A 25,987-nucleotide genomic window follows, 5' to 3' on the forward strand; every position below is an offset into this window, starting at 1 on the left:
GAGAAATCAACAGTTGTGATCTAATCTCTAATCAATGGCTAAGATTAAATTAGATTTGATCCTTGTCACTTAGAAGCTTCTCACCCATATTTACATTAATTGACTTTAATTATTTTAATTTCCTAAGTTTTAACTTAGGCACCATTAAAAATAATTAATTATTCGAATAACATGCCCTCCGGGTGGAATTTCTCCAAACGATTTCTAAGTTTTGGAGATCTCATGTGTTCTAGCCCCTTCACAAAATTTTGGAGCTAGAGCACATCCGATGCTACCCAAAAATCAACACTCCCTCTTAGCGAGGAATGTGCTCTAGCAATACTTCCCAGCAAAAGTATCACATTGATCCATGACATCGGTCCTCTGCGTTGTTGATGCTTAGCCTGCTGCCCTTCATCTACTTTGTTGTTGCATTCTGTACTGTTGCCCATGACACTGCCACTGTCACTGTTGCATCTATACTATAGCTCCCTCTCAATATCCTGCATCATGCTACCCATAGCACTGCCACTGCTAACTGTTGCACTGCAACTCAGTTGCTGAGAAGTAAGCAACTGAAAAGCCACCCAAATGCTGACATACTAGTCCGTCTGGATGCCCCTTGATGTTGAAGCTACCTCTGCAGCTAATCTGTGTTGACCCTCTAATGCTACTGCATTTTGTTGTATCTGCTCTGTGTCTTCCGCACTGCTGCAACACTCCACTGTGTTGCTTCAAACTTTGGCGCTCTAGCTCTGCCACTGTTGCTCCATCATCCCTCGCACCAACTGACTTCCGTCATTCTGCTACTGTCATTAAGGGCTCCCGTAGCCGTATGTGATCTAAGAGTTTGGGCACCTCAAGGATCTTGCCCATTATGTAGTCCTCCCAACTACAGCTCAATATTGCCCCAACCCTTCTCTAGAGGTGCATGAGGACTCATGGTGCAATCATCATCGTCCTCTTTGTCAGCTTGAATTGGAGCAGCCTTTGAGTCAGACTTCTCTTCTTTGCCCTTCTTCTTTTGAGGGCACTGTGTGGCGAAATGACCCATTTCTCCACATCTGAAGCATCTGACTTTGGATATGTCTTTCTTCTTTCGTTTTTGCTGCCCTTGTTGTCTCGCTGATGCGAGAGCCGCATCCTCCTCTTCCTCCTTCTTGATTCGGATCACTTTGCTTTGGCTTCCCGCCTTGGTCAATCATATGATCTCTTCCTATCGAAGAGATTCCCATATCTCCTCCCAACTGGGAAGAGAATCCCTACCCAAGATGCTTTGGACAAAGGTTTCCCAGTCTTCAGTGACTACATTAAGGGCAGTCCTGACCATAAATTCAGCATCTAGTATAGCCCCTACGGCAGTTAGTTGGTCACGGATCCTTTGCAACCTGAGAAGGAAGGGATCGATTTCTTCTCCCTTCTACATCTGAAATCGTCTCAGTTGACTCTCAAGCAACATCTTCCACTGAACGGAAGTTCCATCATACCATTAGGGGAATTTTGAGGTCGAAAATGGGCCCCCTAAGAAAAATGTACAACCAAAGTGAACTTAATAGGATTCAAGATGGTGATTTCAACCATGGGGGATGATTCACCATTTTTGGAGTAAAAAAGTAAAAAGTTTAAAAATAATAAAATAATAAAACTACTTTTTCAACTCGTATTTTCAACTTATCTCCCTAAGGTTTTAGTCAAATTTCAAGTGGGAGTACTCGTTGGATGCAAAATTTGGTTCTTCATCCAAGGAGTACCCATGTTGCATACTTTCGATGGACCTTGCTACATGAAAAATGAGAAATACATGAAAAAATGTGATTGCAATCACGTTTTTCATGTATTTCTAATTTTTCATATAATAGGGTTCATCAAAAGTATGCAACATGGGTACTACTTGAATGAGGAATCAAATTATGCATCCAACGAGTGTTTTTTCTCGAAATTTGAGCAACCCATAGGGAGATAAGTTGAAAATACGAGTTGAAAAAGTAGTTTTTTTATTTTTTCCCTCTAAAATTGGATGATGTAATCTGATATTATTTTATTATTTCCACTATTATTTTATAATTTCCTTAGGAGGCCCATTTTAAACCTCAAAATTTCCCTAATGAATGTGGTCAAGGCCTCCCACATTTCCCTTGTTGTGTCTTTCTCAGCAATATGTGGGATCACATGATCTTTGACCCCGTCCAAGATCATGCACTTTGCTTTTGCCTGAGCCTCCTCGTACTTTTTGAGAGGATCAACGTCAAACGAAACAGCGATCATCCTCAAGGCATAATCCTTGATGCGATTTTTATCCAAAACTGCTAGGATCCTGGCCTTCCAGATGACGAAGTTGGATGCTCGATCCAACATGTCCTGATCCCTCAGTCCGTTAACGGCCATCTCTGTTCAAATGAATGTCGAACTGGTTCTCTTCTCCCTCTTTCGCTACTGCCCCAACAACACTCAGATTTGGATTTCTTTGGCACTAGAAATCCTCTAAGGAACAAGCTCCCTCTGAATTTTGATTTCTGTCATGGAAATCCTTCTGCCAACCACTATCAAACCACCCCTCTGATCTCTCTTTGTTGCTGCTCAGCACTGGATCTAGATTTCTTGGCAAGAAATCTTCTGAGGAACTGATTCCCTCTACTTTGCTTCTACCCCACTAGGTACTTTTCTGCACCAACAGAATCAACACCCCACCGAACTTTAGATGAAGTCTGCACTGCACCTCTAGCCACGGAAACTGGAAAAACGAGACTCAATAGTCTCTACGCTGGCCCAGTAATCACTGTGTTTCCCTCTGCAGCAACAACGTCACCCAAACAGGCTGACACAGGCTCTACGTGAGCCTCCCTTAGTGATTGTGTCACCCCTCCTTTGCTCTCTTGGCCTGAAACTGCATTGTCTCTCGGGACAGTTGTCTTCACGCACAGATTTCCCTTTGTCCTTTCGTTGATGGCTTCAATCCTCCTTGATCTGCAATCCCTCTGATACCATGTGAAAATTTCTTGATCTAACAGATCATAAATCCTACTACAGTAAACTGATTTGCATTACCTACTTGTGTTTTTCATTTTAACAAGTTATTTTCAGAAATATTCAAAAAAATATTAATGTAAGTACACTGCAGCCTACACCAATATACAGATCAAGTACTAAAAAAAATGAGACAACCACACAAAGGACATTTATTTTTGGACTAAACGTCCCCGGAAAAACCCAGTGGGAAAACTGGTGCAGCAAATATGAGGGTTTTATTATTAAGTAGATTTTTTAATACAACTACGGTGCCAAATCCAGCTCACCCAAAAAAGAATAAACTCGGGAAAAGTACCTCTATCTGGAGATAGATATTTTGGCGGATCTAGCAAGTGGATGAACAAACCCCACAGGGGACTGCATTGTCCCCAGTGCTGTGCAGCGATGGCTGCTCCCAACTCTGCGTTGGAACTGCGTCACCTCCTCTAGGAGCTACGTCACCCTACCAGTGAGCCTTCCCAACTCAGAAATCGATCTGCTGAATTGATGCCCAATCTACCTCACAGAAACCCTAGCATTGCCTCTAAGTGACTGCGTCAGCCCTCCAGCCTCTGCGTCACCCTTCTGCAGTTGCGTTGTCTCTCCCTGGTGCTACGCTGCCTCTCTGCTGTGTATTCTCGGCCTTGGAGGGAAGTCCTTCTGTCGAACTGCCCCTCTCTACACTAGAAGCTTACTCCGAAATTCACAGCGAACCACGCCCCAGAATTTCGATCTAGCTCAAGTGTTGCTCTCACTGTGTTTTCTCCAACTGACCCCAAGCCTTCCTTTATACTTTTCCTTTTGAGAAATCAACGGCCGTGATCAAATCTCTAATCACCGACTAAGATTAAATTAGACTTGATACTCATCACTTAGAAGCTTCTGACCCATATTTACATTAATTCACTTTAATTGTTTTAAATTCCTAAGTTTTAACTTAGGCACCATTAAAAATAATTAATTATTTGAATAACATGCCCTCCGGGTGGAATTTCTCCAAACGATTTTAGGGTCTTAGAGATCTCACATGTTCTAGCCCCTCCATAAAATTTCGGAGCTAGAGCACATCCGATGCTACCCAAAAATCAACATCTAATGGCATCCACCTCTCTCATGAGGTTTAGCCAGAAGTATGTGTCCAATTCCCGCACCCATTTTCTGACAGAACTCTTTGCTTAACCATAAAAATGGGTAATAGTTATTTTGACCACCATCTTCTATATGCCCTGCTTGGGCTGATCTCCCATGTATGATGTGAATGGCTTCACCCCCGTGGCATGCTTATCTCTAGGGTCTCTATCATAGAAATGAAGATGGCTCTAGTTTATTCCCTCAATTCTACTCAACTGGGTCCAAAGCTCTTTTGGTTTCTCATTACTTCGGTTGACTCCCTCCCAGAGTTCCTGCATACTCACTCTCCCTTGAGCCTTGGGTTTTTCTAAGGTTTCACCCATCACAGTGCATACATGCCCAAACCTTGTTGAAGTTTCTAAGTTTACTTAGTTAGAAACCCTCCATGCACTTTATCTGATTTATTCCTACCTACTTGTCATTTTCCTTAACAAGTTATTTATAATGTAAATATTGAAAATAAACACTAGTGCATGCTCAACATATTACAGATCAGTAACTAAAAGAAACAGAAACAAACACACCATATGACACCATTATTTTTGGACTAATGTCCCTGGAAAAACCCAATGTGGGAAAACCGGTGCAACTATCTGAAGGTTTTCTTATTAGGCAATATCAAAGTACAATCTGGGTGCCGAAACTGACCTACTCAACAGAGAATTTCCTTGACAATAATACCTTTCAATTTCTGACAAATCTCCTGGCTAAAACCCTGGATAATCCTTCCGGCAACTACTCAGCACCAATCTGCCCCAGAAACCCCAATTTCAGCCTCTCTCTGGACTGCGTCAGCCCCTCTTTGCCTCACACTGGCCCTGCGTCACCCCGAATGGGTCTGCGTCAGCCTTGGGAGGCCCTGCGTCAACCCTCTGACCTTCTGAGTCAGCAACGTTGGCCTCTCTGAGGCTCTGCGCAACTCCCAGTTGCCTCTACGTGGCCCTGCATGAGCCCTGGCTAGCTCTGCATCACTCTCCTTGGCTACTGCGCTGCTCTCCCGGCACTATCTCTGCCTCTCTGTACTCAAATGCCCCTCAGTTGCATCTCCCGATCACTAATTCTATCCTTCTTAGCAAACCCTACTCTAGAGAATAGAATTCCTTATCACTCTGGTGTATTCTCGAAGTGACCCTCAAGCCTCCTCTTATACTTTTCTTGTTGACATATCAACAGCCGAAATTAAGTCCCTAATCAACGGCTAAGATTATATCTGGCTTGATCCATGTCTTTTGGACCATTCTAACACAGTTTCATATTAATTCACATTAATATTTTATTTTCCCTAAGTTTAGACTTAGGGACTCCATTAAAAATATTAATTATTTAATATCTCCTGAACTGTTTAGAATCTGCCCAAACCCTTTCTGGATATTGGAAATCTCATGTGCGCCAACCTCTCCACCAAATTTCGTGGCTAGAGCACATTCGATGCTACCCCAAATCAACACTCCCTCTTAGTGAGGATTGTGCTCTAGCAATACTCCTCACTGAGTATTACTCTAATCATCCGGCATCAATCCCTATGCTGATGTTAGGCCTACTGCACACCATCCTCTACACTGTTGTATCCTGTACTACTGCCCATGGTTCTGCCACTACTGCATCTGTACGACAGCTCCCTCTACATCTGTGTTGTTGTTGGTCCTGTCTCCCAGCACTGCATTCGTGCTGTTGCTGGTCATTTCTCCCAGCACTGCATCCGCACTGCACCTCCTCTCATCATGTTGCATCGTGCTGCCCACTGTTGCACTGCAACTCAGTTACTGAGAAGTAAGTAACTGATCTCCCAACCTGACCTCTCTGTTGGGCTAGAGACACCCACTTATGCTGAAGCTCCCTCTGCAGCTGAAAAGGGCTCCCTCTCTGACCTCTGCACTGCTGCAACAACTCCCTACATCTCGCACCATTGCACACCTCTCTGTGCCATCCTACACTAGTGCAACACTTCCATGCCTCTCGGACTGCTGCAGCCTGCTAGCCTCGCGCTGTCTCGGGACCCTGCACTGTAGCTCTCTCTGTCGCTCCATCCGCATCTGTCTCAACCCACATCAGCCCGTCCTGTTACTCCTCTTTAGGGTTCTCGTAGCAAGGTCTAATCCAAGAGGCTGGGTACCTCGAGGATCCTGCCCTTCACCGCTTGTAGTCCGCTTGATTACAGCTCGATGTCTCCCCACTTCCACTCAAGTGGTGCGTGTGCACTCATGGCACAATTATCTTCTGTCAAAACTTCCTTCTCTACCCGTGCTGGCACTGCCTTAGTCTCGGAAGACTCTCCCTTACTCTTCTTCCTGGACACTAGGTCGCATAATGACCCAGCTCCCCACAGTGGAAGCACTTGATCTTGGAAAGATCTTTCTTCTTCCGCTTCTCCCGCTTTCCCTCAGATGCTAGGGCTGCGTCTTCCTCCTCCTGCTTGACTTTGATCCCTTTGCTGCTGCTACCTGTCTTCAACTGTCGTCTGATCTCTTCATGGCGAAGAGCTGCACACATCTCGTCCCAAGGTGGGAGAGTCCCTCTGCCCAATATACTCTAGACAAACACCTCCCAGTCTTCTGAGACAGCATTCAGGGTTGTCCTCACCATTAGCTCCTGATCTGGTGTCGCCTCTATAGTTGTCAATTGATCTCGGATCTCATTCAGTCCCTCCGAGAAAGGTGTCAATCGGTTCTCCCTTCTTCATCTGATACGACCTCAACTAATTCTCAAGCAGCATTCTTCTCTGCACAGAAGTATGTTGGTACAGCTTCTTGAGAGCCTCCCACATCTCAAATGTCGTTTCCTTCTCGGCTATATGTGGTACTACATAATCCTTGACCCCATCAAGGATAATGCTCTTGGCGCTCGCCATCATCTCCTCGTACTTGTCATTATGATTGGGGTCGACTAAGATAGTTATTACCTTCAAGGCGAAGTTCTTCACGCGATCCCTGTAAAGTACGGATAAGATTCTGGCCTTCCAGACTGTGAAGTTCGATGCTCCATTCAGTCTATCCTGGTCTCTTAATCCGTGTAGTCCCATGATGCTCCTCTACTTCCCTCCTGGAAGTTCTTTGTTCGACACCTCTGAGTCTCTACTTCCCGTCTGGTAGTTCTCTTCTGGACTCCCTCTGAGTCCTAATTTCCCTCCTAGAAATCCTTCTGCCACTGTCGAGATGCCCCCTACTCTAATCGTCTTGTGCAACTGCACCACTGATCCGGGTTCCTCGGCTAGAAACCCTCGGTAGCAACTCCTCTGGCCTTACTCTGTCAAGTATTGTTCTAACTACAGTACCTCACTAGCTCCACCCTGCAATATACCCGCAGCCTTCTAAACCCCAGCAACCTGAAGGTGAGAGCTCCTAGGCTCTACGCAATCTCGACACCAGCAACCCAGCCTCCTCAGCCAACTACGTCAACCCTCCCAGCTACTGCATGGCTTTGCGTGAGGCTTCTTTTGCCTTCCTTAGCCTCTGCGCTGCCTCTTCCCGGCTCACCCTTGATGACGCAGGCACTGCATCACCCTTCCTTGTTGCTGCTCTGCTAGAAACAACTTCTTGTCACCTCGGGAAAGCTGTTTTCTGTTGCTATTGCTTCGCTTGGCTAATGTCCTTTAGTCCTCCTATGATCTGCAATCACCCTCTAATACCATGTTGAAGTTTCTAAGTTTACTTAGTTAGAAACCTTGCATGCACTTTATCTGATTTATTCCTACCTACTTGTTATTTTCCTTAACAAGTTATTTACAATATAAACACTGAAAATAAACACTAGTGCATGCTCAACATATTACAGATCAACAACTAAAAAGAAACAGAAACAAACACACCACATGACACCATTATTTTTGGACTAATGTCCCTGGAAAAATCCAATGTGGGAAAACCGGTGCAGCTATCTGAGGGTTTTCTTATTAAAAAATATCAAAGTACAATCTGGGTGCCGAAACTGACCTACCCAACAGAGAATTTCCTTGGCAGTAATACCTCTCAATTTCTGACAAATCTCCTGGCTGAAACCCCGAATAATCCTTCCGGCAGCTACTCAGCACCAATCTGCCCCAGAAACCCCAGTGTCAACCTCTCTCTGGACTGCGTCAGCCCCTCTCTGCCTCACGCTGGCCCTGCGTCACCCCGGATGGGTCTGCGTCAGCCCTGGGAGGCCCTGCGTCAGCCCTCTGGCCCTCTACGTCAGCAATGTTGGCCTCTCTGAGGCTCTGTGCAACTCCCAGTTGCCTCTACGTGGCCCTGCATAAGCCCTGGCTGGCTCTGCGTCACTCTCCTTGGCTATTGTGCTGCTCTCCCGACACTATCTCCGCCTCTCTGTCTCTCTGTACTCAAATGCCCCTCAGCTGCATCTCCCGATCACTAATTCTCAGTGTTGCAAAAATATCGATAACATCCTGATTTTATCTCGAAATCACTATTTTTTAGCTTTGCCGATGTTTGCCGATTTTTAAAGAAATTTTTATGGTATCTTAATTTTGCTGATATTTTCCGATTTTTACCGATATTTTCTCGATTTTTACGATTTTTTGGTTTTTCGGACCCTTGCCGATTTTATCCCGATGCCGATGTTCGCAACATTGCTAATTCTATCTCTCTTAGCAAACCTCACTCTAGACAATAGAATGACTGATCACTCTCGTGTATTCTCCAAGTGACCCTCAAGCCTCCTCTTATACTTTTCCTGTTGACATATCAATGGTCGAGATTAAGTCCCTAATCAACGGCTAAGATTATATCTAGCTTGATCCATGTCTTTTGGACCATTCTAACACAGTTTCATATTAATTCACATTAATATTTTATTTTCCCTAAGTTTAGACTTAGGGACTCCATTAAAAATATTAATTATTTTAATATCTCCTGAACTGTTTAGAATCTGCCCAAACCTTTTCTAGGTATTGGAGATCTCATGTGCGCCAACCTCTCCACCAAATTTCGTGGCTAGAGCACATCTGATGCTACCCCAAATCAACAAACCTTCCATGATCTTGTTGGCTACCCCCACAGCTGGCCAAGATCATGCTCTGATACCACTATAATGTTCCTATTAGGAAATTAATAGTGATACACAAGAAAAATACACACACAACACAAAATATTTAGGCAACAATTAGACACCCACAAATATGCCAAAAATTGCGCAAAGCTGAGCCATTTTATTGTCAAGAGGAGAGTACAATAAGTATATGGAGTATGTACACCTGGGCTTGCCAAAGTAAGCTAGACAACTCCTAGGTGAGAAAAGATGCTCCCCAAATGCTGGAAAATGCCTCCACCTCAATGTTCTGCACTGGCCCTGGAAATCTACACCGTTGGCTAGGAAGAGACCCTTGTTTGAGCCCTAGTGTGCTCAGAAAATTCTGCTAAATTAATCTTGGCCTCTCCCCAACAAACCCAGAAAGGGTTTGGGCCTCGTTCCAACCTTCTGAAATTACCCCCAATTGTGTGAGTTCCCTCTCCAGCTGGGTAATTTGTACTGCCTGAGAAATAGCTGCCAAAGACCTTCAAAATCAGCAAAGAACTCTTCAAAAATTATCCTTATGACCCCCTGTAAATCCTCAGGCCCCAACTATGGTTCAAGCCCCCACAATCAAGGTGATCCTCTAATGACTGCGCAAGCCCAGGCAGAACACTTATGTGCCAGCTCAAGAAGAAGAAATTCAGCTTGTATGTGTCCACTCAACCTACCCCTCGATCCACTGTAACAACGCTGCCAGGTGCCAAGAGAATAGGCCTCTAATTTCCCGGAACTAACTCTGTCATGTAGCTCACTCCCCACAAGAGAGCGTGGTCCCTTACTGCGCCTAGCCTGCTCCTCAATAGCTCGAATCTCCCTATGAAATCCCTCCTAAACAACTCCAAGAATGTAGCAAGAGCTCCCCTAGGGTGGCACTCGAAGTCCACCGAAGTAGGAATTGAGATCTCCCCTCGGAACTCTTGTGTGTTGAACAACACTTTGTTGACCCAGCTAAACAGTGTGAGCAAACAATGGTTCAAATATCAAATTAGCAAAAGTTGCCCAAAATGAGGCCCTCCACCTCTATTTATCTTGCTACCCGCTTTATCCTCCAAGCGGGCCCCACAAGTCGAGTTCCCTCCTCTCTCTCTTCCCACAAATTTAAACTCTCCTAAGGGGTACGAATTCCGTTTGGAGTGGCCCCCACATTCCACTTGCACTTTGATTTATTTCCTTTTCTAATGTTTGGGAGCCTTCTTTCCTCAAAAGGTCAAGTGGGTTTCTCCTAATCCACCTTTCCTAAGTTTTAATGCCAAAATATCTCCCAATTGCCAAAATTGCAAAATGGAAATTCTTCTTGACAAAATTAATTAATTGGGGAAATCACATATGTATATATTTTTTATATTTTTTAAATATTTTATTTCTTTGGTCTTATTATTCTCTTCATTGCTTTATTACCTTCATAAATATTAGTTTTTAATGTATTAGTTAAATTTTAGTCTATTCTTTTTATGCTATTTTAATTATTCTTATAACTCCTTTTTCTCAATTCATTATTCAGTTGTGTTTTTATCTTTCTTATTCTTGCTTGTTGACATTTGGATTTTATATATCTATATATATATATATATATATATAACTGTTCCAGAATAATCCAGAAATAAAATTAAATAAATAAAAATCATAAATCAAGAATGATAAGAAAAAGTCAAACATAACAACAGAAACACAAGGTCAAAATTAAGTAACGTATAGAAAATAAAAAGAATATAATAAAGTCGAAAACAAAAACTAACTAATACATTGAAAAACAATAAATATAAAAAACTATTTAAAAGAAATGATAAACCAGACTAATAAACAATGATGAGAGGAATTAGACCAAATAAAAGAGAATATATATATATATATTAAAACATTAGTTGAAATAGTTTATGAATAAATCTTTATTAATAATTTCTTGTCAAGATATTAACATTATATTCTAACCATTTGAATTATTTTTCTTCATCTTAGTCCTAACGATGAACCACACTGGTTGGTTCAAAAAGCGTAGACTCAATAAACACAATGTGGTTTTTACCAAAGTTTTCTAATATACAAAATATGGATCACAAAAACTTGAATTCAAAGATCATCATATTTTTGATAATTGCTTGATGAAGTAAAACATAATAATAAAATGCCAACAAATATCACAAGTAATTATCAAGTAAGGAAAATCAATATTAATCTACAAATGCTCTGGTTTTTCAACAATTATGTGGGCTCATATCATCCACTTCAAAGGACACCTCCATTTTTTAAGAGAAACTTCAATTGAATTGTGTATAAATGCATAGCTCAAGCTCTCATTTGTATCATTTCATCATATTGATTCATGGTAATTGATTCTTTTGAATGCATGCATTGTATCTCGTGTTTATCTTGGACATGGCTTCATCTTCTCTTCTCTTTATGATGTGTGTATGTTTTTTGTTGATTTAGTGTTTGTTGGTGGTTCCTCTCTCTCTCTAGATCTCAATAATAGTTACTATATAGTATGACCAAAAGCTAAAGGAAAAAACCTATTTAGAAATTTGAGTTAAACCAACTTTAATGAGCATTACTATTTTGGTTATATTGGTTCCATTATATCTCCAATATAACTTGCCAACCAATTGATAAACAAACTCAACACGGAACTATCATGCTTGAGCACTAAGAAAGGCCATTGAAGAAACGAAGATTATTTTGGTTTTAACATGTTGAAAAAAATGAGTTACTTACCTGTGATGGCAGGCCGTGAACTAAAACAACTGAATGATTGCTAGTATTTCCCGCTTCCACATAAAACCATCTAAAAGAAACAGAATAATAACCATCCAATATGTCAAGTATAAAGACAAATTATTTTGAGTTCTAGCAAATCTTGTTTTCATTTGCATGATTATGTCATCATTAAATTGTTGAAATAAGAACTTAACGTAGTTTGAGAGAAGGAATTACATAATTAAATATAATGACAACATATATTTAAATATAGATTAAAAAATCTGTGCAAAACTACGTACATTAAACTACTCAGTATTTTGGTTTATGTTTGACCATACCTAAAACCATCTTCTTCAACTTGTGATCCTTTTCCCATTGCCAGTCCAAAGATAGGATCCTTTGCCTTTTCCATGGCCCCATGAATTGAGGTGGTTTTTATCTGAAACAAATATATATATATTGATTGAATATCAGCTACGGTTTATGAGATGCTTGCACACTTACCATTAAAGGGATGCATAAAAAGTATACCAGAAATTCCATGTATAATCATTACAAAATGCAAATGACCATGGTCTATAGTTATGAAATAATATACTAATCAAAAACTCAGTATGTTACCACCTTCAGAGTAAACATACACAAATCAATGTATATCAGCTATGGTTTATGAGATGCATGCACACTTACCATTAAAGAGATGCATAAAAAGTCAACAAGAAAATTACATGTATATCATTACAAAATGCAAATGACCGCAGATTATACTTATAAAAGAATATACCAATCAAATACTTGGTAAGTTGATGCTTCAAAGTAAGAAAAAACATGTTACAAAACAGTAAGGTTAGCATGCATAAATACATGTTATCTCATAAGGATGGAATACTTATGCAATAGCCTAACCAACTAATGCTTAGTAATCACATTTCAAACCTAGACAATGGCATTATCTTCTACGTTTTATTGCAAAACGACATTGAGTAAAACAAATATAAATATATTGTTACCCACCAAAATTGGCTAACTCATAGGAGAAATTTTTTCTCCTCATTTGACAGTGAACCAGGCAGCAACCCTATGACAATAGACAAATAGCATTGTGCAAGAATTCTCCACCTGTTGCTCCAGTCAGCTCTCTCTCCCTTCTAGCATGCTTCTTGAAGGAAGGTGGGTCATCTCAACAGGAACTCTAACCATTATAACAGTCATGTGCTTTCATTTAACGTTATGGGCATGTTACCCACCAAAAGTGGGTGACCCCATAAGAGAATTTTTTCTCCCATCATCTCTTCCAGTCGACCAGCTAGCAGCCTCTGACAGCTACTACTAGTCGATGATGATGTGTCATTCATATTTTCACCACCTGCATCAATTATATGTTTTCTCACCCATTTGACAAGAGCACATGTTGGAAGGTGGACTTCCAATCAAAAGGTATTTTATTCATTTTACAATTGAGTTCTTGTGCTTGTTTGTATTTTGGGCATTTGACATGGATTATGGGGCAACCTAGAACAAAGAGGAGTTTTGAGCATGATCTTGTTCCCTCACCTTAAATGGAGGGTTAATCTTTCATCCTACTCCAGTGGGACCTTGCCTGATGGCCTTGTTACCCACCCAAAGTGGGTGACCCCATAGAAGAATTGAAAGAATTTTTTCTTCTATCATCTCTTCTAACCGGCAGCCCCTAATAGCCACAAGTAGTCGATGATGATGTGCCATTCATATCTCCGCCACCTACATCAGTCATATGTTTCCTCGCCCATCTAGCAAAGGGCACATGTTGGAAGGTGGGCTTCTAATCCAAAGGTACTTTATTCATTTTGCAATCAGGTGCATACACTTGTTTGTATTTGGGAATTTGACATGGATTATGGGGGTAACTTTGAAGAAAGAAGGGGCTTGGCCGTGATCTTGTTCCCTCACCTTAAATGGAGGGTTAATTTTCAATCCTAGTCCAGTGGGACCTCCCCTAATGGCCCAACGAGTATAGGAGGAGCACTACTTGGGAAGTCATGATTGAGATAGCATAGCTCCATCTCTCCCTATTCCATACTAACCACTTTCCATCTTACATTACAAGCCCCATCCCACCTCCATTCTTCGGGTTCAACTGACCACTAGTTCATTGGGATTTGGCACCCACACATCCTCATACCTTGGGTAGGGCTAAGAAATGTACCCTGGGAGGTTGATGCAGCTAAAGGAAATAGAAAGAGCAAATAATGGCCACAAACAAATGAAAGGAAAAGAATATTAAAAATGCAAAAGATGGTCAAGACATAGAAATTAGCACGTGGACAAAAGCCAAGTGCGAGCTCTGTTACCCACCACCAGTGGGTGACACCCATAGGAGAAATTTTTCACCTAGATTGTCTTCAGCCAGTAGCCAACAGCCCCTTGCAGCCCTCAAATAGCTCGATGTGCCACCATCTCCACCACCTAAGCCAACCATTATGTGCCCTCGCCCATTCTGTCATGATCGTATGTTTGAAGGTGGGCCTTTCAATCCTTAAGGTATGGCTTTTCATTCCGTAATTGTGTATTTTTGCTTACTTATGAAACACAGATTTGGACATGGATTTGTGGGGGTATTCAGCAGAAAGAATGGGCTTGGTTTGTACTCATGTCCCCATGTCCAATTTGGTGGTTAGTCTTGTATCCAAGTCTCAGGGGATCTCCTCTATTGGCTACTAGCTTTAAGAGTGGCACTACATGTGAAACCCCAATTTTGGTCGCATGGTTCCGCTTCCCAACACCATCACCATATACAACACTCCCCTCCACTCATTATAATCCCTTTTCACACTTTTCCCCATCCGGGTCCACATTTGTCCATTAGGTCCACAAGGAGTTAGCCTCTCCCTCCACTTGCCAACACTTTGGGTCAGCCTAAAAGCAATGCCCCAGAGGTTGATGCAACTAAAAGAAAATAAAAAGCATAATTTGGCCACTCTCAATAGGAAGTGTACCATAAAACGCAAAAGATGGTCGGGACATACAAATTTAGCACAAGGGCAAAAGCCAACATGAGCTCTACCCCTTACAATTATGGCCATCACCCTGGTTCTTAGGGCCCCTATATGAGCCCCCTACATCATTAAGAAACCCATGATGTCCCAACCTCTGGTGGGCGATGAACTGCCCAACCTTAAGGGGGTAATCACTCTTATATCTTACACATCATGCTCTCATTCCCCGGAGCCTCGAGCAGTTATAAAAAGAAAAATCAATAAAAGGCATATGAAGAAGGGTGGAAAAACAAAGGCCGAGGTAACTCATGTACCACAATTGCTCCCTTCTTCATCTTTATAACCATGTGTGAGCTACCCTCATTATTGTTGTCCTTCTACCATGGCATGTGGCTTGGAGCCCCACCCCTGATGTCCCAATCCATTCCATCATTATGTCACATGAAACCTGCCATTTGAAGGATGTACAATGGACCTGTCACTCCCTTGGAGGCTGAAACAACCTAATAGGGTCCTTGATTAATCTCTTTCTTCCACCTAGGGACACCTGTACATTCAAAAGCCCATTATGGAAGGGCATGCCACTATGAAGTGTCCACTTGGTTGATAATTAAATGACAACTTGTTGGCATGATAATAGATGAAGTCATGACTTGATGAGAGCTCTACATGTCACCTGGTCTAAAGAATTTGGTATTGTGATATTGATGATTTTGATATTAGTTTTGTTTTGGCATCTAAACTTTGACAGGCTGACTTAGTTGATTTGCTTGTACAATATTGATTTATGTAAGACTGAGAAATATTGGTTTGGTAAAGTGTTATGTTTGTAGAGAGCATTGAATGAAGCAAGCTCCTCGATCTTGATGTGTCTGCATTGACAGTTATCTAGTGAAGCCAGGATGATGTGTTGATCCAAACCTCTACTTCAGAAGTGTTCCAAGGTATGATTTTGATTTTGGTTTTGGTTTTATATGTTGATAGTCTACTATTGACAAGTAATGAGCCTCTGATGATCTAAGTAAGAGGGAGATGGATTCTGAAGCTCGAAATATTGAATCATGGCATGATGAATCGATTTCTGAAGTTGGGAAAAGAAAATCTATATTGCGAAGCTATTGAAGAAGTGTTGGAAAGTGGAAATGCAAATCCTTGGACACTCCGATTGAATTTCAAGAAGTTGTGAAGAGATATTGTTGAACTCAACTTGGCAACCGACAATTGATTGAAGCATTGATGTTCCACCCATTCGTATACATATATGCTGTACATAGAACCTGAGTTGATTCATGATTGAGCCACTTCATACACATAGAGTTGCCACCAAGAACCCTTCAAGATATTTGCATGGAATGAACAATTTTTGGACTAAGACATTCTTCCTGTGATATGTGATTGCATGGATGTACTGATGATGTTTGGGATTATTATTGATGAGTGCATCTAAGTGCTGCCTTAGTGTGAGATTTTCCATGGTATGAGAGGTCCATAGCTTTAAGCACGACCAAGGTTGAGTACAAGGTTTCTAGCATGGCTAGCTATGAGGCACGATGAAGAAGCTTTTTGGAGATGTTTGAGAAAGTTCTGGATTTGACATGGATACATTGTGATGACAAAGAGTGGGATTCGATTGGCAGAGAATATCATATATAGCTGGGATTGAAATACCTACATATATTGAGACAGTGTTGATGTACGAGACAAGCTTAGGCTTGTGGTTGGCACCTTCTTGAGGAGGATGACTATGGTATCATTTTTGCAATATATATATTTTTGTTCTAATATGATATTTGATTTGATGTCCTATATAAACAGGAGGCAACTGCTATTGAGACATGATGATTACCATATATGAGCACGATGATATGTTGCTAATCTCTTCCTCCCTTGTTTGAGCTCACAGGGTGTGGAATTGAGATAGAGGGCTCCTAGGGTTGAGGGAACTTTGGACAATAGGGTATCACCCCAATCTGTTACCCATAGGCTTGGAGTAGTAGCTCACATTATCTTGGTCTTTGCAAAGTATACCCTAGTTGGCATCATACCGACAAGTTGGGCTTGTTGGGATTGTCCCTCCCCATCTGGCCAACGGGTTGAAAAGGCTTGGGGGCGTGTGATCCTTACCTTTGGTAAATCGGGTATCTCGCCCAAGCTTGGATTATGATGCAAGTATTCTACCACATGACTATTAAGGGTCATTGTTGGGAAGATTAGTAGGTAATAGGATGGGTTGAGTAGCAGCTCCCCTATATCACCTATTGCTCGATATGGGATCGTAGTAGTAGCTCCCCCATGAGATTCTGAGTTGAGATATGCTCCCCGATATGGCTCCAGGTCGAGATGTGCCCCCTGATGATATGCTCTCTGATGTTGATGCGGGTCGTATATCTGACTCTCCGTCGATGTTCCCGGGTGGTAGCCCACTGACAGATATTCCAAGAGGTAACCCGGTGAATAAAGGGTGGTAGCTTAGGCTCCCCTCTGATGACAAATTCTTCTTCTTTTAGATTTGATAATATTCAGCATATGAGCAGGGACAATCAATAGATAAGAAGGAATAAGCGAGAGATGAATTAAGATGATCAGTGTTGATACGTGATGATGAGATACTTTAGACTAGATATGATTTGTTGACAGGATACTCATGACATGATGCAGGTGGAATTCTCCCTAGTTGAGAGAGAGTGTTAAAATATGCAACTGCGGTCAAATTACACTTTGGGCAACTCATTTGATGGAGATGATGATTGCATTGAATTCCTCTTTTTGAGAGGACCAAAATCGATCTAAACATCACTCAAAATGGATAAGGGAAAATGTACTTATGAAGAAAAGCCCACGTGCATATTTGATAAGATCAACCCTAAAGCAAAGTGGACACCCTTGGAAGGCTATAAATACAAGTGACCTCTACCTCATTTGAACATCATCATGAGACACTCTTCTATCTTGGTTTTTGGCTCGCATAGGTCTGAGGCTTGTCCGCGAAGGTACAAATTCGCTCAAAGATGAAATTGCAAGGTTTGAAGCTTGCATTTATGTTTTAGGGTTTTGGGCCTCAGTTGTAGGCACAAGACAAAGAGATGTCGACTGCAGCCGCTCGCTATTAGGCTCATCCGTGCGACCAAAGCATCCCAAGCGCATGCACAGCTCATCCTCCATGCGACCGACATCTAGGGTTTCAGAATCTCAGTTGCAGATTGCAGTGGCTCGCTTGTAGACTCCAAAGAGCGACTGGAAGCTTCCCAGTCACACGCATGACGACGACTCCTTGCGACTGGAATCTAAATGATGGAATTTCAGTTGTTCGAAGATTTCGCTCAACAACCGCAGAGTTTGACAGTTGACTGCACACAGTGACAGTTCATTATAGGCTTCAAAATCAAGATTTTGAATATAAGCATTGTTGGGTTCATTTCATGGATGTTGTAGTTGCTTTTGATGAATAGTTGTATGAATGAAGGTATGGATCATTGTACTCTCTTTTGTTGAATCATTTGATGACAATCTAATAACAAGAAGAATTTGAAAGGGCTTTCCCCATGGTGGGTTTTGCCCTGGTCTCCGACCAATCCTAGTTTTGCCCTGGTCTCCGACCAATCCTAGTGTCTCTATGTGTGAATGCTTTACATCTATCGTTCGTTTATGTTTTGCTACATTGATGGTGGTGATATTGTTCTTTCTGTATAATTGCATATGCTGCTGAATAATGATGTAAATCTAAATAATGTTATGATGTTATGGGGTGAATATAATGTGTTAATGAAGAAATGCAATTATCAAAGCAAAGAACAATATAGCCCTAAGAAAAATTAACATGGGATCAGAGTTGGGCTGAAGAAAAGTCATGGAGATCACCCCTTGAATGACACCATTGAAGGATGCAAGAAAGGATGGAGGAGACCTACAAGAATTCTAGGGTTTAAAGGAAACCCTAGCAATTTGGTTATTAGGGTTTGATGGATATTATGAGGTTAGGGTTTGAGAGAAACCCTGGTTTATGGCAAAGATTTGAAATATGCAATTTAGAAACCCTAGCATGGTCAAAGTGAATATGTTCAAGCACTTGTGTCAAATTTGATGAAGCCCTAGATGGGATAGCCTCTATTAGGCATGGTTGTTGATAGAGTTCGTTGAAACATTGGAGACAACATTGTTATATGGACAATGGACAATGATGGCTCTTGAAGGCTAGTTCAAGAGGGAGATGATCACCTCTCATTGAAGATAAGTAATTTTCAATTTATGATGCTTCTTTATGTCTTTACTTTTGTTTAGACTTATGGATCTGATTATTACTTATGCTTCTTGCATATATATATATTTGAGTATTTGGATGCTTCTAACTTCTTGATGAGATATGATAAGTGGATCCTTCTTGAGGATCATGGCTAGCACAAGAAGAGATATCTAATGAAAAGGTGACAAAGCGCTACAAGCTACCTATGTAAAATAAGAAGGTGCACAGGTATTTGAATACTACAAGGTATGCATGGTATATTGTTTCAAAGTTATGTTTCAGTTGCAATATTGATGGCAAGGTAAGTCCTAAGGTATGATGAGAATGTCTCCTTCTCAAATGGCTCATGCATGCATATGAAAGTGATTTGGATTCATGGTTCCTATGATGAAATGATGCACTTAGTAGTAAGCAAGTATTTTATCCTTTAGACATGATGAACTTCTTGATTCTATGAAGCTACTTAATATTGATCTTTGATATATTAGTATACTTTATGTTTGGCTAACATCTATCATTTTGGATATCTTGATCCCATGAAGAAGGCTAGCACCTTGATTCTAATAGATGGTAACTTGATACTATTGATAATGTTTGTAAAAAGCATGGTAGCAATGATGATACAAGTATAACAATAAGATTGATATTCGGGATCTTTTGTTGACCATGGTTATGTTTTGATGTGTTTAGTAATTATGCCATATGGTAAAATTGAATGCCCCGAATTGATGGATTGAGTTACGTGATAAAGAAGTAATGTTGTGATCATTATTCTTGAAGTTTGCTCCCATTAGCTATTTGACACTAACCCTTGATGACAAATTGATGTCATGATGAAGTAGTTGATGATAACATGATATAACCATGATGAATATGTGATATAGTCAACTTTATGATCTAACAGATCTGCTGATGCATGAGGGAGTGTCAGTTTTTTTATGGTTGGGTAGAATCAAATAGATGTTCTAGTCTCGACTTTGGTCAAAGAGGCTAAAAACACTAGATCTCGAGAACCCAGAAAATGTTTCAAGAGAAAACACCTAGAGATGACTCAATTAAGTTAATTAGTGAACAATTAAATATTTCCTAAGTCTAACTTAGGAAAAGTGATTAATTAACAAAATTTAACTGAGAAAGGTGAGATTTCTCTAGAAACTCACATGGATCGACTCAAAGATGATCTTAGTTGTTGATGAGGACTTAATCATGGTCATTGGTGAGCGAACGAGAGATTATAAGAGGAGGTCAATGGGGTTGGAACAAGATATACTTGAGGTCGAGTTCCTTGGCAGAGATCAAGCTTCCCAATTGCAGTGATTCAACAGAGAGAGTTCAAGCCAAAGGGGACGTAGAGCCAGTGAGGGTCAGGGAGAGTGAGTCCAGAGGAAGATTTCCAGTTTTGGAGAGACAGTAGCAAGAGGTTGAGTTATTCCACTAGAAGTTGCGCAGGCAGCTTCAAAGTGGTAGATTGATTTGGCTAAGCAGGGCGTTGATTCAGCTTCTAGAGGCCAAGAAAGTTTTCCGGAAGGTCGAAGGATCACTTCCAGCAGTAGCAAGCAGGACATCAAACTCAGAGGCAAATTCTAAGAGTGTGAGTTACAGGTTGCGCAGCATATGCACAGAGGCCTATGCAGGGGTTTTGGACAGTCGATTTTTCTAAGTGTTGTTGTGTCGAGATTGTAACAATCCAGTTAAAAATCCATGTAATAAAGTTAATAAAGGCAAAAATAAGACTAAGGTCATGGAACACGTATTCCAAGCTGAATGTTGGGCAAAAACATAGTAATGGGGATCACTGGTGATTAATTAATGGTTATGGAAGTTGGAAAAGGCAAAGAGGTATTTATTGGCATTTTATTTATGAAATAAAGGAAAATAGGAGAAAAGGGAGATTAAAGGTCATAAATTTGCATGTGAGGAAAATTGAAGGAAAAATAGAGGAAAATGAAGAAAATAGAGGCCTCAATGATAAAAAGGCTTCTAAAGATCAGTTCATAGACTTTTTTTCAGTTTTAATTTGGAGCTTTCTCTCTATTCTCTCTCTCACACTCTTACACACTTAGAGTTTTCTTGGAGCATTCTTGGAGCAAATTGGATTTGGAGAAAGAAGGCAAGGAAAGCATAAAAGCGCAAGGGGACAGCGGGATTAGCAGCTACAGCTAGATTGCTTTGCAGGTACTGAGTTGCATGTATGATTTACTTGCTAATTTTGGCATGCATGGTGTATGCATGTGGTTATTTGGTTATGATCTGTCATTGGCATAGAGGATTGCTTGGATTGACAGTGGGTTTGCCTAGCCTTGCCATTCCCTGGATAGCCATGGTGTTGTGGGTTTTTTCGCTTTTGTTTTCTGATTGGTGCTCATGTTCCTCACGGTTGTGGTTTAAGTTATTAGTTCTCGGAGCCTTGGTTGGACAAATGCTCTGGAAGCCCTGGAACAGCTTGGGTTGAGTTACTACTCCTGGAAACCTTGTTTGGGCAAATGCTCTGGAGCCCTTTCTGGGTTAAGTTACTATTCCTGTGAGATCATAGTAGACAGAGCAGCAGGGACAGGATGAGGAGCATTAAGCTCCAACAACCACTAGAGGAGGGAGTAGAGAGGTGCTTCAAACATTGAGAGGTGTGCAGGAGTTTGTGGGAGCTCCTAGGGCGAGCACCGGAGAGTGCAGACAACTAGATAAGTACAAGGCATTGAAAGAGGTAATTGACAAAGAACCTTCCAGTTATCAGAAGGCTGCACAACATCATTTGTGGTAGGATGCAATGGTGGAGGAATACAACTCCATTATGATCAATGATGTATGGGAGGTTCTGCCAAAACTTGTGGACAAGTCAATTGTAAGCTCTCGATGGATCTCTAAGATCAAGTATGCAACAGATGGCAGCGTGGAGAAGTATAAGGCTAGGTTCGTGACCAAGTGGTATGCGCAGAAGGAAGGCATAAACTATGAGGATACCTTTGCACCAGTGGCCAGATACACTTCCATCAGGGCCTTGATATCTCTAACAACACAGATGGGATGGCAGATTCACCAAATGGACGCTAAGACATCTTTCATAAACGTGTTGTGTTGTCGACACAAATTGCACACCCAAAAAATGTGGGAAAAATCCTTAACCCCACAAGATGTGTTATTTGTGGCAACGTTCAGAGAAGGCGCTGCCACCTAATCCCAACTCTCTCCATCTAGGCTCTCTCCTAAGCTAAGCCAAGGGGGGTAGACCCTAAGGATGATTTCTAACAAAGGCTTCTTAAATATAACAAGGTCTAGGAGATAATTAGTAAACCAATAAAGCACACTTGAAATATAACTTTGTGAAAATTCCTAGATCTAACAATCTCTGGAATCCTACTGCAACTAGTTGAACCTACTTCACCTAGATCGTAAATTACATTACAAACTTATTTCAGATTTCTTCTTGAAATATTGAAATAAATTATTGAAGCAACCTACACTAGATTAAATATGATTCTGAAACATAGAAACTGAGCAAGGAAATACAAACAAATAGGACACCGTTATTTTTGGACAAATGTCCTTGGAAAAACCTAATGCGGGGAAACCGGTACAACAGCTTTGAGGGTTTTATATTATTAAGCAGTGGTTTCTGAATACAACATTGGATGCCCTCCCAGCAATCCAGTTACAGAGAAATACAATTAGCAGAGAAGAATTGTGAGATTACCTCACTCTACCCGGCAAATCCCAGCTGTTCCGGCAAGTGAATCAACTATCCCCAACTACAACTACGTTGCCCCTGCGCAGTAACTGTGTGGGCCTGCGTGGAGCTCTCTGAGGCTCTGCGTCAGCTCAACTGGGAAACGTCTTGCCTTCTGGAGCAGTTTCCAGCCCTCCCAGCTCAGAAATGTCAGCTCCTCTGCAAAACTCAAACTTCTGCATGGGTGACTGAGCTGCCTCTGCGTGAGCCCTTCTGGCTCAGCGTCAAGCTCTGCATGGGCCCTTCTGGCTCAGCGTCAACCCCTCTGGTGTCTCTCTACCTCTCTCTGTTGTGTATCCTGGGCTCTGGAGAAGATACTCCAACCCAACTATCCCTGCCCTCAACTGCAAGAAATCTACTTGATCAAAATTTCCTCCTGAGAACTTCTCACTTCATAAATTTGATCTCTTAATCTCTTGATGTGTTTTCCAAATGACCCTCAAGCCCCTTCTTATATCTTCCTGTTGGACAACCAATGGCCTAGATTAACTCCTAATCAAAGGCTCAGCTAGTTTTGACATGATCTTTGTCTTTATCTAGAAGATTCACCCACAACTAGACTAATACCCATTAATATTTTAATTTTCCTAAGTTTAGACTTAGGAACCCCATTAAAAATATTAATTATTTTAATATAATCGTCTCTAGATTGAATCTCCCAAAATCGTTTATGGGTTCTTTCGAACGCATGTGCCCAAGCCTCCCTGCAAAATTTGAGGCCTAGAGCACATCCGATGTTATCCCAAATCAACACTCCCTCTTAGTGAGGAATGTGCTCTAGCAATATACTGTTGCTGCATACTACTCTGACTCTGAAGCATCGTCCTCTGCATTGCTGATGTCTGACATGCTGTCCACCAACTACTGCGCTTCTACTGCAGCTGTACTGCTCCCTTTGACACTGCCACTACCAATGCTACATTTGTACTACAACTCCCTCTCAAATGTTGCATCTGCTACGCTGCTAGCACTGCCACTGCTAACATTGCATCCATACTACAACTCAGTTGTTGAGAGAAGCAACTGAAAAACATCCAAAATTATTGAACTAATTGTGTACAGTATGATACCACGTGAATGCTGGAATTAACTGTTGCTAGTGTCTGCGCTGACCCTCTGAACTGTGCCATTTGCGCTGCTTCAACTCTGCTCTGTGTTGTTCAGTCTCTGGCGCTCCTAGCCACTACAATTGTCTCCCCGACACTCCTCGGAACCATCCAACACTAGTCCATCTTGCTACTGAAAAACTAAGTTCCCATAACAAGGTATTGATCCAAGAGGTGGACTCCTCAAGGATCTTGCCCATTTATAGCTCTATCGAACTACAGCTCCAAATCAGCCCACCTCCCTCCTGGAGGTATCTTGGTTGTCATGGCAAACTCCTCCTCTTGTTCCATCTTTGCGGCTGCAACCTTAGGATCGTGCTTCTCATCCTTGTCCTTTTTCTTCAAAGGACACTGGATGCATAGTGGCCCATCTCGCCACATCTGAAACACTTCACCTTGGAGATGTCTTTCTTTTGTCTTTGTTGCCCTTGCTGCCCTTTAGATGCAAGGGTTGCATTCTCCTCCCCCTCCTTGGGCTTCGACCCATTGTTGTTGCTGCTTCTATCAAGTTTGACCTTGACCAGGTCTCTCCTCAACTCTTCTTGTTTTAGACCTGCCCACATCTCATCCCAATTAGGCAATGCTGCTCTGCTCAGGATACTCTGGACAAAGACTTGCCACTCATCTGAGACAAAATTTAGGGCCAGTCTCACTAACTCTGAATCCTGAGGTGTATGCCTCGCAGCCAACAACTCATCACGAGTCTCCTTCAACTTCGTGAGGAATGGATCCACACGTTCTCCCTTCTGCATCTACGCAGATCTCAACTTCTGTTCCAAGTACATCTTCCGCTGCTCGGAAGATCCCTGATACAATGTGGCCAAAGCATCCCACATCTCCTTAGCAGTTGCTCTGCTAGCAACGTGGCACACCACGTGATCCTTGACTCCATCCAAGATCATCCTCTTGGCCTTTGCCATCTCAACCTTGTACTTCTTTAGCAAATCTACACCGCAGGTTCAGCTACCACACTATCGATGTACGTCTTGAGGACATGCTCATCTAGAAGGAAATACATTCTAGCATTCCATATGATGTAGTTGGATGCTCTGTCAAACCTGTCCTGATCCCTCAAGCCACTGGTTGCCATATCCTCCACAAACTATCGAACATCTCCCTCTTTCTCCCTACTGCTTAGCTTCTAGGCCAGCTTACATACTCCCTGATGGAGCTGGTAAGTCTGCTGCTCCTCTACTGCCCAACAAATGAGAAATATTGATTTCCTCGGCAAGAAATCACTGAGGAATTATTCCCTCACTATGCGATCTACTTCCTTCTTCCAACAGCTTTTTTGCCCAGCACTCAGCTCACAAAAAATTGCGTCCCTCTAGCTCTACGCTGAGGCTCTGCGTGGCTCCCTCTGCCTTGGAAAATTCTCGATCCAGTAGTCTTAGTCTTACCTTTCTGTCAACTCACTCAGAGAGAGACAACCACAAAAATATTGCCCTCCTAGCTAGAACTGTGCAATCCCTAAGGGGATTCGAACTGATGCTTGATGCAACAAGTTGGCCCTTGCTTCAATTCTAGATCTGCTCTCCCTATTTCACATCAACACCTCTGATGCCATGTGAAAATTCCTAGATCTAACAATCTCTGGAATCCTACTGCAACCAGTTGAATCTACTTCACCTAGATCGTAAATTACATTACAAACTTATTTTACATTTCTTCTTGAAATATTGAAGTAAATTATTGAAGTAGCCTACACCAAATTAATATGATTCTGAAACGTAAAAATTGAGCAAGGAAATACAAACACATAGGACACCATTACTTTTGGACAAATGTCCCCGGAAAAACCCAACACAGGAAAACCGGTGCAGTAGCAACTCTGAGGGTTTTATATTATTAAGAAATAGTTTTTTAATACAACTCTGGATACCCTCCCGACAATCCAGTTACAGAGAAATACAACTGGCAAAAAAGAATTGTGAGATTACCTCACTCTACCCGGCAAATCCATGTTGTTCCCATAGTTGAATCAATTGTCCCTGGCTACAACTACGTTGCCCTTGCGCAGTAACTGTGGACCTCTCTGAGGCTCTACGTCAGCTCAACTGGGAAATGTCTTGCCTTCTGAAACATTTTCCAACCCTCCCGACTCAGAAATATCAGCGCCTCTGCAAAACTC

General features: G+C 41.7%; 1 protein-coding gene across 3 annotated transcripts in view; it reads right to left on the minus strand.

The window, feature by feature from the left end:
• Window positions 1-25,987, minus strand: part of LOC149265979 (alpha/beta-Hydrolases superfamily protein) — a 393,857-nt gene that overhangs the window by 340,324 nt on the left and 27,546 nt on the right. For all 3 annotated transcript variants that reach the window (XM_089394514.1, XM_089394522.1, XM_089394517.1), the window contains exons 4-5: window positions 12,153-12,253; window positions 11,830-11,899 (exon numbers count right to left, since the gene is read on the minus strand). In XM_089394514.1, the coding sequence (XP_089250640.1) occupies window positions 11,830-11,899; window positions 12,153-12,253 (171 nt within the window). The remainder of the gene's footprint in view (window positions 1-11,829; window positions 11,900-12,152; window positions 12,254-25,987) is intronic.

Source organism: Pinus tabuliformis, chromosome 6, assembly GCF_031772625.1.
Source record: "Pinus tabuliformis cultivar Carrire ecotype Pingquan chromosome 6, CPIR1, whole genome shotgun sequence".
Taxonomy (NCBI): Eukaryota; Viridiplantae; Streptophyta; class Pinopsida; order Pinales; family Pinaceae; genus Pinus; species Pinus tabuliformis.